We start from the raw sequence: 12,072 nt of genomic DNA, 5'->3' as shown, positions 1-12,072 counted from the left end.
CTACTACACTGTTTTTTGATTGACTCTAATTACGTTACACATATGTCTTTTTGTAACTATATTGAATAGCTAGGGTGCTTGCTGATTAAATGATTCAATGAACACTATCCTTTTTCCATTATACTCAATGACAAATTGTTATCTTGTCTGGTTTTGTACAATAACATCAAATAACATTATTTTCAATTACAATTCTAGAGGGATTTATTCATCTACGACGATTAACCTTAATATAGTTACCTGAACCGAAATGCATTTGGAATGTGCATTAAAATTTCGCAACTGCAACAAAAACCTTTATGGCTCGTCCAGCGCACGTAATAGCCCGCCATGGGACCACAAACTCAGATTATCCAAACAGAGAGCCCCGAAACGTTGTGAAATTTTAACGTGTAATTGATTATGAAGTTGGCCACTAATGGGCCGAAATAGTTTCTAATTTGGAGTGGTGGTGGCAGCACTGGCAGCAGTAATTGGTCTCGGGCCATCATGTTAATCATTAACGTGGCTGGACGCAGCCTCCACTGGGACAGTATCCTTCATTTCCTACCACAGCGCAGCAGTACGCTTTATACTGGAGTTAACGCGATAACGTCCAGTTAAGCTACGGCTTTGACGTTGCAGTTTTAAAAGCGCTAGTTTATTGCTAGAGCAGATAAGCTATGCAGTTCTCTTTATCTTCGGGTTCAAGCTACGTGAGATAAACGTCTCCTAAGACCTAAGATACAATAATACAATGTGGATATGAATATAAAAGGAGCAAAGGAAATTAAATTAAACAAAGTCAAATTATAATCAAGTCAAGCAAAATCCATGGATTTAATAAGTACGGAGTATCTACTAATTCCATGGCAAAATCATCCCAACACAGCAAGCTAACACAGCCCCGAAATTGAGACAACACTTTCGCATAGTTTTATTTTGGTTGACGGCTGACGTTCATTAAATCTTAATTCGTGCGTATTGACATTTGGAAAGCCAGCTGTAATGGAAGGCGTGAGCTTTTTTGCTTCAACTGCGTCTAATCTCGGCTGGTTGCATTCGGCACGGGTTGTTTTCGAGTGGCGTGGCGTGTCGCTGTCACCGACTTGTAATTATTCACGAAGTGAGCCTTCACGGCCTGTCGACGGAAAAAATGTCGGACGAACGTGCCGTACCGGCCGATTAGCTTCACCCCGCTTGTTGTAGCTGTCTATATCACTCAAAATATTTCTGACATAACATTAGCTAGAATTTCTTTATTTTATTTTGTTTAATATTGTAACGTTAATTGGAATAGACACATATTAGCTCTTAATTTAGTAACAGAGATGATTCAATGTTTTATCAATCAGATATGTCTTTTTCCTCATTATTATGTTCAATCCAATCTGTATCGTTTCACACAAAATAAATTTAACAATTTGAATTTGATACTCGCACATTATTTCCGAGAATATTTCACCGCGAAGAATTAATTGCACGACAGCTTGCATGGCATGATTTATCATCACTCCTTAAAGTATTATTATCATTAATTAACAGTTTCGTACGCGCTTTGCGATGAATTATGAGCTTTTGTGCGTGCATATTGTATAAAAATCACGGTAAATTAACTATTGTTACATTAAAGGCAATTAAGAGATTAGCCACGGCACGGGATGTGGGTTCTCCGCTATTCGAGTTTAAGTAAGGCACAACAGAGTTGATTAACTTCCTCTCTAGATTAAACAAACAGTCATTGACACAATTTTGTGGGCAGTGCATGCTTCCGTCCAATATCCGTAGCCATTATCAACGGCCGAGCGGACGCACTCTCGAAAACACACAAAAATGAGAAACGCAAAGCATTCGTCACGAATTCACAATAGGTATTGTTCTTGTCATTTCAAACCCGATTCGATTTGGATCGAGACCGCGTGAAATGGAGTCGAAAGGTCGCGGCAAATCTACTGGGAGCCGAGGTGCAAGCTGTAGTTGCCAAATTTAATTGAAAAATGTTGTATTTAAAATATTAATTAAGCGTGACGCTGCCGGCCCGCTTTGCGCAAAATTCTAAAATGAGGAGGCTGCAGAATGAACTCTTCATACCAGGCGCGTTCTGGGAATTATTATAAAGTACATAAACAGATTGAAACGCAACTTGTACAAGAATTATAATGTAATTCTAGTGGGCACCAAAAGTAAGCGAAAATGTACGTGTTCTCCAATCGTTGATTGGCATATTCAACTTAACCGTATACGGCGCGATCCCGTCGACAATCTTACTTAATGAAATATAGCTAATACTGAAAATGATAACCGTGTCTACGTCACGGCAGCAGACTGTAGTATTACACGGAACGTAAAGAAAAGGTAAAAATATGATTTTAAAAAGTGCGCCATTTTAGATTTAGAATTTCATATAAAAATAAATATCCTTCTGTGATATTTATATTTTGTGAGCCAACTTTATTGCTTACAGGTTGTTTTTTCCCGACACGATCTCAATTACAAACTTTTTTATTTATTTATTCGATATTTAGGTATAATTTGCCATAGTTCGGAAACTGTGGGTCGTGTTTCACGTTCTCATTAGTCGCTTGAGTAGTTGTGCTAATTTTTTCGAGAAATATCACGGGCGGCAAATTTCATGGTTCTGCGTTTTATGCTGTAATATAAAACAGCCTCTATGAGATGTCGTATTGTTCCAAGTTAATATATTATTGTAAGTTATGACTTCATACAATAATTGAGTATGCATTTTGATAAATCACGGCGGAACGTTTATGTATTACTAGCTGTACCCCGCGGTGTTACTAGCGTTATTATTTTAAAAAATAATTACGTTGCTATTTGCACAGTAGCGCCATCTACTTTTATATCTACTTTATAAAGCGCCATTGACTATGTCAGACTTTTTGGCCAAATCCTACAGGAATCGCCATACTTTCAGTATAAAAAGTAGCTACGATATATGTTAATCCAAGGTATCAGCTACCTATCTAATAACTATATTTCATAATTGGCACAGCTGTTTGGGCGTAAAGAAGTATAGTGACAAACTTTTGCCTTTATAATATTAGTGCGATTTTATTAGTGTTTCACTATCTAGCTAGGTACTTCACAATTCTTTACAAATCCCTCAAGATAGTTTCCCTTTCAATATAAATTATTTTCTACAGTGCGAGAGGCGTACGCCGCAGCAGGCCAGCAGCGGCGGGAGTCCCCGACTAGACGTACAAATGTTGGCCATGGACGTGACCAAGGAGGCCCGCGCCTCGCCCCTCCCGGCGACGTCGCAGCCAAACAGCGCGACGCCCACCCAGCAGACGCAGCCACAGGTAATTATAATAATTTGCCAAAGTAATTGTCACTTTGTCAAGGTCTGTGTTATAATAAAAGTAGTAATTATTAATCTTGTAAAAATCGACTTGGCATTATCTGTATAGATTCTTTTACTTTTTTAATGCGTGAATATTTAAAAAAAATAATAAAATGGCGGCGGGAAATTCATGTTTTCTAGTTAAATTAATTTGTTGCAATTTGGAAAAAAAATGTTTATACCTACAATTAATAATTCAGATAAGTGAAATAAAATTACATTGAAAATATTCAGCCATTGAAAAACCAAGTACTTACAAAGGTAATTAATAATTTCATTTGCAATATTATTATTAGATTTCCTTTCATGGAAATCGTAAGTCGTCATTTTACCCTCGTCGTAACTATCCACCCTTGCCTGCGTCTCAGGTGTAGAGACATAATAGGTAGTAGAAGGCCTTACGATCTTCTACTACCTATTAGGAAACTGTTCTGAACTAGTCTTAAGTATAAAAATTTACCACGGACGTGAAGCTTCATCGTATCAATAAACTATCAAGATATTTAAAATATTTTCATAAATGACAAGTGTAATAACTAAAAAATTTCCTTCTACTTATTAGATATGCGCGGGCTGCAGCAAAGTGATCACGGAGCGATACCTTCTGAAGGCTTTGGACCAGCTCTGGCATGAAGACTGCCTCAAGTGCGGCTGCTGCGACTGTCGGCTCGGCGAAGTCGGCCACACGCTGTACACCCGCGCCAACCTCATCCTCTGCAAGCGGGACTACTTGAGGTGAGGCATTACAACATTATGGATCAGTGCGGACGAGGAAGGTTACAAATTCTGCAGTTATAGCTGCCGGCTCCGCTAAGTCAACAGAAAATAAAGTTTCCATTTCATGGGAATATACTAATTTACCAACTAAGTTTACAATCTCAAGGTGACTTGGACTAGATCATTGGCTCTATATAGTCTTGCAGACTTTGCATAATGGAATTAAGATTATTAAATTTATATTCCTTTGGTAGGTTATTCGGGAACACGGGATACTGCGCAGCATGCAACAAGGTGATCCCTGCGTTTGAGATGGTCATGCGTGCGCGCAGCAATGTCTACCACTTGGAGTGCTTCGCTTGCCAACAGTGCAATCACAGGTTAGTCGACTGTCATGGTGTGGTTCATCTTCGTAACTTTCCATCCTGCCCAGAGAAGCACATAGGAATATTTAATGCCGAGTTCTGGTAATGCGTAGACTGTGGTTACTGTACCAGGTCAAAATGATTAAAGTCCAATTGTTTAATTGGACTAGAAGATTTTATTCAGAAGAAGAAAAGGGTGTATCTGTATTTATCAGTAACTTTTACCAAATGATCAAATCTTCTCCTAGTATAAGGCACAAATGATAAAGCGGTTATTGTGATGCTGGAATATAACAGGTTTAAAATTATAATTCTATTGTTTTTTATAGTTGGTTTTAACTGAATATGGACCAAAAATTGCTTAGTATTTTATTTCACAAACTACCTAAGTATTTATACATACTAATAAATGAATGAATGATAATACAATTAAATGTCTGATTTAACCAGATGTCTGCGAAGATCTGATGGAAGTGCAAACATATTATGTATTGCCGCTATATATATATAACAACAAAAGGCGTCTACTCCTTAAATTCTACACACAAAAATAAAACATAATTGTTTTCTTCTTTTTAAAATTATTACTTGTATAGTTGTATATAACATAATATAAGAACATTGTCGTAAATTCCGTCAAAGATGTGTAACACTTCGGTCTTGTTTCTCCGGCTGTCTCATAACTTGCACTCACATTTTGATTACTATTTTATTCAATTCTATTGCGCGATGCACGACGATTGTCACCCGCCCGAATATCGTATGCTAACGCCTTATTCTGGAAGAATATCGTGTTACATTTTCTACTGAATTGAATTGTGTCGTGTCAAATTCTTGTAAATTTACATTACTCGGGAATTATTATGATTATGAACATAAAATGAAATACTAAAGTCTACACAACAATATTTAAATTTTAATTAGTATTTTTTATGATAATTGGTCTTTAAATAATTTGTTATTACTAATTACTAGTTAGTTGACTTTTTGTTTGCCCGCGCCGGGAACTACGTGCTTGATGATGGGTCGTCATTAGCTACACACAATTGATAACAAAAACAAGACGTTTTCTTTTAAATCTTATCAATAAATAAAACTTTTGATACCTAAAAAAATATAATAGGGCGTAAGATTAATCTTTCCAATTAAAAAAGAAATGTTATGTTTTAAGAAGAGTTTTATTATTTAACATACATTGATAATCTTTCGCACCAGAGATAAGAATTTAAATCTTAATAAAAAATAAATCACATCAAAGCGTCTAGAATAAGACGGCAAGCGCGAAAACGGCAATTTTCGTCGGGCTGCGTCCGTTTAAATAATAGAAAAGTCGCGAGATTGGAGCCGCCTGAATGGTTTATATGTCACTGGTGGACCTTTCTCTGTTAGTATGTACGGCTCGCGACATCTCCGGATTACGTATTCATTCAAATGCTGCTCCAATCCTGCACCAAGTGGAACTAGAGACAGCTGTTCGCCCATCAACAGGGAAATATTGGCGCTATTCTTTTGCATTGTGAAAATCTCAGTGTACATTTATTTGTGCTTCTCAATAATATAGATTATATAAGGCAATGAATTTGTTTGTATTTTTTTTAATTGTTGAAAATATAGGTTATTAAGAACTAGTGACATAGAGACACTGTTGGTTATTTGTGCTTGTAAGGAAAAGTTCAGTGAATTCATTATTATGTTTAGAAATAAATTGCATGAACATACAAGTATCGAGTACTTGTTGTAAGTACATGTTAAAATTAATGTTAATATTTAAATAAACATTGGTACAACTAACGCATTTGGCTAACTAACCGAAGAACTAACTATTAAACATCAGGTACAAATCAATTTCACGGCGGCAGAAGTCTGAATCCAATTTGCAGGCTGTCCGATCGGACGGCAGCCGGCAGATATCAGGCGAATATCGCTAAACGGCTAAATTATTTAGTGGCAATCTGGTCGCTCGCTCGCGGCTTCCGCGCGCTCAGCGGCGGAAAATCGCTTGTGACTATGAGGCGAATATGTCCATGTGACGCCATCAGATTTGACTTGTGGCTCCCTGTCTAGTCGCCTCTTTATTCAGGTCGGGCTCCACTGGATTAAGCACCGCATACACTATGCTATGCATCTGTTCAATACTTGCATTTATTAGCATGTTTGGTTACATCAACTTGACTGCGTCATTAAAAAAGAACGCGACACCCCAAACAATTAAACACCATTGTTCTAGACTGGCGAGAACATTCAATAGAACCGTAACACGTCAAACGTTATCGCTCCTCACAATGGAGATCCCGCTCAAAGCTTAACTTGCGTAGTCATTAAAATTTCATTCTACATCTTTTCCATTAGGCGGCTGCAGACAAAAAATAGCAAAATAAAAAGGACAACTCCCAAAAACAAAAGTCAGCAATGGAGAGAACAGGAAATAAAGTTAATTAAGAGCGGCGAAATCGACTGAGTTGCGGTGGAAATTGGCCCCTTAAAAAAGAGACATTTGTAGCGAGCTATTGCGCTTAATTTTTGTGACAAGTGAAACAAAAGAGTTGGTAGGGTGGTGGAGACGCGGGCGGGGGTGTGGGGGGGTGAGATCGGGAGTGAGGGGAGATAAGACTGGTGTTATCAGGGACGGTTCCGGCGGCCAAGCGGCCACTGGCGAGTCGAAGGCGATACCTTTTGTTTTCTACATTGAGGGATGCGAGATCGCGTGACGTTATCGCCTCTTTCTTCACGACGACCTTTCAACCCATGATAGTAAATTTTATTTCTAAGACGTTTTACTGTGGTTTCAGTAATAATCAAAGAGATAAGAATCTTAACGGGCTAGTTGGCAGTGGAAATTGTGAATCGCGATGAAAATAGGGTAATATGATTAGCGATGCAGCCTCAATAAAGCGTATGAAGCCTGCACTGGTGCACTCCATGGAGAGCCGTTAATTGGATCTTCCTGCCCTCTTGGTAACTGCACTGCATCTGATGTGCATCTATTAAGACAGATTATGTCGGTAGTCAGGTGCTTCCTTTCTCCATGACCGGGAAATTATAGACTGTTATTGGTTCACTAATAAATTAAAGACATTATGTAGCACTTTAAATAATTGTCACAATAATAGTGCGTAATACGCATATGACTTCTGGGAGTAGTTGTTTTTCAATTCCAATTGAAATGAAATTAGCTTACTTAGCTAATAACTTGGTACAGGTTTAATAAAAAAGTATATTTAGCATCATTTTAATTCGTTACTTAGCAACCACTATCCCAACATTGACAACTAAAAAAATACTAAAATAATTTTCTGGATCTAAGAGGACGAAGTAAAATTTAAATTTGATTTCAAACTGAGTAATGCAGCCATTAAAAACCGACAAGTCAAATCATCACACGTAAACTATTTATTTACTGTATATCTGGCTTTTATGTGAAGGAAAATAAACGACATTTTTATTTGACGCGATATAGGTGCCACTGATCTTCATTGTGGTTTTGGTTGGCGCCTGTCAGGCGACTTACCATGTGATCTTTAAGATCTGTCTTTCTGTCAACAGATTCTGCGTAGGTGACAGATTCTACTTGTGCGAGAACAAGATTCTTTGCGAGTATGATTACGAAGAGAGGCTGGTGTTCGCCAACATGGCGTATAACCCTCCCCCCCTGGCTCATCTTAAACGACAGACCACGCACTTACCCCCTCCTCCTGTAAGTACTTTTATTTATTTTACTAGCTTTTGCCTATGGCTTCGTCCATGTGAAATTCCCATTTATTTTTTTGGGATGAAAGGTACCCTATGTCCTTCTCCGTACTGAAACTACATGCAAACATATGAAAAATTTGAAGGAGATTGGTTGAGTAGATAAAAAGTGAAGAGGTAACTAACAAACTTACTTTCGCATTTGTAATATTAGTTTGGATTTTATCGGTAGAGATGACAACAAAAGATGTCAAAGTAGAGAAGAAAAAGTGGGAAAAAGAAAAGCTTCTCTTTACGAACACCACCACAAACTTAGCCTTGGGTCTGGGGAAGAAACAGAGATATCGCTCAAATGAGAAAGAAATAAGTAAATAGGCTTCAATTATGATGGCAACTATTGTGCACCCAAAGTCGACTTTCATTATGCATCATCATGCTCTAGAATTTTGTTTTAAGATTTTAAAAATTATGCAATTAAAAAAAAATAACTTATTAACTTTTGCTTTCATTTGAAAATTAACAATATGAAATAACGCTCGTTATATGACCAACTTCTGCGAACTAAAATAAAATAAAGTAGACTTAAATCACGTATCGTTGACAAATAAAAATAACACATGCACGCGATAGTATTTTCATTCCCAAGTAGGTAGAGCGAGTAAGATTTTTGCAAACCATGTATAAGTAGCAAGCAAATAAATATTTTTTATACAATTATAATTGGTGTCACGTGACATTTACAATGTCAGTTTAATAGTTGACCCAGCAAGCTGCCGGATGTCCTAAGCTCCGTTTTCTTTTTCTGGTTTCAAAAGCCATATAATAATTATGAATTTGTATTACCAGCAGAGCAGCAATGCCATGGGCGGCCTGATGAACGGCTCGAGTCGCGCCGGGGACCTGAACAACAACATGTCAGGGTCCTCCCCCGCGCCCTTCGCCGCTCCCCCGCACCTCAAGCCCTTAGGGCTGTCCGCGTCCAGCTGAGACTATCGCGTCTGAGACGCAGCCCATCCCTACGCCAAGTATCAAAACTGAACAGTGAATACGATGCAAATGTGAAGTGAATCAGCTCGATTTAAGGTTGACTTCTGCACAAGTGACTGACACAATGGGCCTATCGGGCAATAGTTAATGAAAATGTATGGCGTCTCTGATCTATCTACATGCCATATTTTCATACTTTTGTCGTGTAGACCCTGCGCGTCAGTCTAATGCATGAGTCAAGCTTTACGGACGATATTATAAACCATGGACTCAAGTTTGAGACTTTTAAACGCAAAATGCCAAACCGTAGTTAGTCCACATCTCATGTCGTCAGTAGGTTTTAATCTCAACCTACTTTTACGATTTTCTTGTGTAAATGTTATATGAGTGATTGAATGTTTCAGTTTATTAATCTCATAAGATGATCTCATTGGGCAGTTTTGCTGAAATAGAATAGTTTCCAATATTAATATGATATAGATATGATAATTAAATATCTTTTCTTTTAATTTTCAGGCTGTTTGACTTGAGTGCACACAGTAATTAAATGTACCACACACATTAAGTTTTGTGTCACAGTGTGTACGCAACGTTAGTACAGTCGACGACAAAAAATTTTGACGATTCATTACTCTACTAAAAGAGTCGGTATCTGAAGTCTAAGAACTAAAATTAAAGTCGTTGAATGTACCGTACAGTCAAACGCGAGCGGGTTGTAAGACTGCTGAATTTTGATTTTTGAAGAAAATTTAATAAAATGTATTAAAGTATCTACACTTCAATGTTGTTGTATGTAAATAAGCATTTGATAATCGCGCGTATAGCGATAGTAGGGAGCCAAGTCTCTTGTGCTTGAATCCCATTTCACTGAAGAATTTTATATTGCAAATATGATTTAAATGTAACATTTTGAAAGACAAGACAAGTATATAATTTGACTATGTGCAATAAAATCTTTGTTCAATATGGAATTACTTTACCGTACTGACCTGCAATTTTTTCGTATCTCTTTGTACCACATCTTCAATGTATAAACATATTTAATATAAATGCTAATTATTAAGTTTTGTATTTTTTCACACATGTAAATTATTTGGCTTAGCCTTGAAAGAATTTATTTTCGCTTGAATCCAATTATATGTTATTTCGTTTTGTACCTAACTATATTGTATATTATCTGTTAAGTTTACTATAAACATTGTTATAATGTTTGTATTATTTATGTAAATAATTATATCTTTAAGTAGTATATTGTATTTAGATGACTTCTGAATACTTGAATTAAATAGTGAATTATGAAAATCCATTAAGTGTTAGTTAGAATGTATTCTAATTGAAAATAGTTCAAATTAGTTTCTTTAGTGATATTTTGAATGGATACTGTAATCAAAAACAGTTGATTTTGCATTTAGGTACATTCGTCTAAAATTAATTGTTGAACCATGAAATAAATATTGATGTCACAGATTGTATTAACTTTCGTAGACGATTGTTCATTCCTATAGTAAGAGCGCAATGTAACACATTTGAATATATGTGTCTCCTCTAACCAATGATACAACCAAAGATGTAGCTCATTAAAACTTGTTCAAAACTTCATTGACTTTTAATTCATTCCGATCCAAAATTAACACACATAAAAACGTAATTTTGACAGGACATGGACAACAAAGGAAGGATTACTATTTCCGACGTTAGAGCACTCCCAAAGACCTTGGGTGAAAATGAATTATGCATATTGCGAGGATGACAGTTTTACCATCTCCGTGTAATTGTATTATTACATAAAATACTTGTCTTCTCCAAAGCTGTTTCTCGCCAACCCTGCAGCCTGTTTATCTTGCAAAGAGAAAAATCGTCCCAATTTCCCGCGCTCCCGCCTTATTCTCGGCCGGGCGCCGCCAGATGGAGTTGTTATCGATGCAATCTTTAATTTAACAGAAACATAACCGCATTACCTCCAAAATGCATCAATAACCACACAATGGCTAACTTACTATCTGGAAAATGTAAATTCAAGATGATTCAAGAAAATTGAATTTTCGTTTACGTAGATACGTCGATACGGGAAAGCATGTGTGAACTGAACAATAAGTAAGTATGATATCACAGAGACGGCTTAGTCAAATTATATCCTGAGTTTAGTACTTCATATGTGCTGAAAAAAATGAAACTAGATGGGCTCTCTCCACTTGTTAAAATCTAATATGCAAAAATTCTAATTGATACAATTCAGATTCCCAGACTCAAGTCACAGTAGTTTTTATATTAACACTGCTTACCATCGACTTTTATGGTTAAAATGAATGAATGAATCGCATACATACAAAAAATTAAGTCGATGGTACGGATTTGCGATGCAGAACAGTTTAGTTCGCAAAGTGGATCGCATCAAGAAATGATGGTAAGCCCCACCACTGCTAAGAATATAGGTATTGTATCACTTACTTTCATATTTGCCATTTGACGGGATAAAAATAAAATTCTTCAATAATTAAACAAGATAAGTGGTCCGTCCGCCTATGATCGATAGGTCCCAGATACGAATCCTACCCAAGCCACATGAGTGTGTATACAAATTCGACTTATATATAATATCTAGTAGTTTTCATGGACAACTAGTTGCTTAAAATGTGAAATCTGTTTGCACTTTAAGTTCACTAGTGAGATGCGATAGTTTGCTAAACAATATTATTTGATTATTTGCACTATACGCGGTATCATGTCAGATGCCTTTAAGGGTCTTGATTAAAATTGGATCCAATAGGTATTATCATTATCACACTCGAAAAGAAAGAAGTTTAATTTAACGATTTTATTAATAAGTTACGCTATTTACTATATTTAATTTATTTTTAACATAAAAAAGATAAATTTATTGCATTTGACTAGATGGAAAATAACAAGAAAATAGCTTATTTGATTATTGAAAAATAAACATGTGAGTTGTGAACTATAGGGGCGCGCGAGCGA

The 12,072-nt window shown here is 36.6% G+C and overlaps 1 protein-coding gene across 3 annotated transcripts in view; it reads left to right on the top strand.

Moving 5' to 3' along the window:
* Bx (Beadex) overlaps positions 1-10,696 on the top strand; it is a 55,390-nt gene extending 44,694 nt beyond the window's left edge. For 2 of the 3 annotated variants that reach the window (XM_053744090.2, XM_053744091.2), the window contains exons 2-6: positions 3,144-3,302; positions 3,906-4,078; positions 4,315-4,440; positions 7,969-8,119; positions 8,959-10,696. In XM_053744090.2, the coding sequence (XP_053600065.1) occupies positions 3,144-3,302; positions 3,906-4,078; positions 4,315-4,440; positions 7,969-8,119; positions 8,959-9,099 (750 nt within the window). In that variant the 3' untranslated portion in view covers positions 9,100-10,696. The remainder of the gene's footprint in view (positions 1-3,143; positions 3,303-3,905; positions 4,079-4,314; positions 4,441-7,968; positions 8,120-8,958) is intronic. The other variant, XM_053744092.2, reaches the window with a different exon arrangement.
* The last annotated feature ends 1,376 nt before the right edge of the window (positions 10,697-12,072 follow it).

Source organism: Plodia interpunctella, chromosome 4 (genome assembly GCF_027563975.2).
Source record: "Plodia interpunctella isolate USDA-ARS_2022_Savannah chromosome 4, ilPloInte3.2, whole genome shotgun sequence".
NCBI lineage: Eukaryota > Metazoa > Arthropoda > Insecta > Lepidoptera > Pyralidae > Plodia > Plodia interpunctella.
This window is presented reverse-complemented; position numbering and strand designations above follow the sequence as displayed.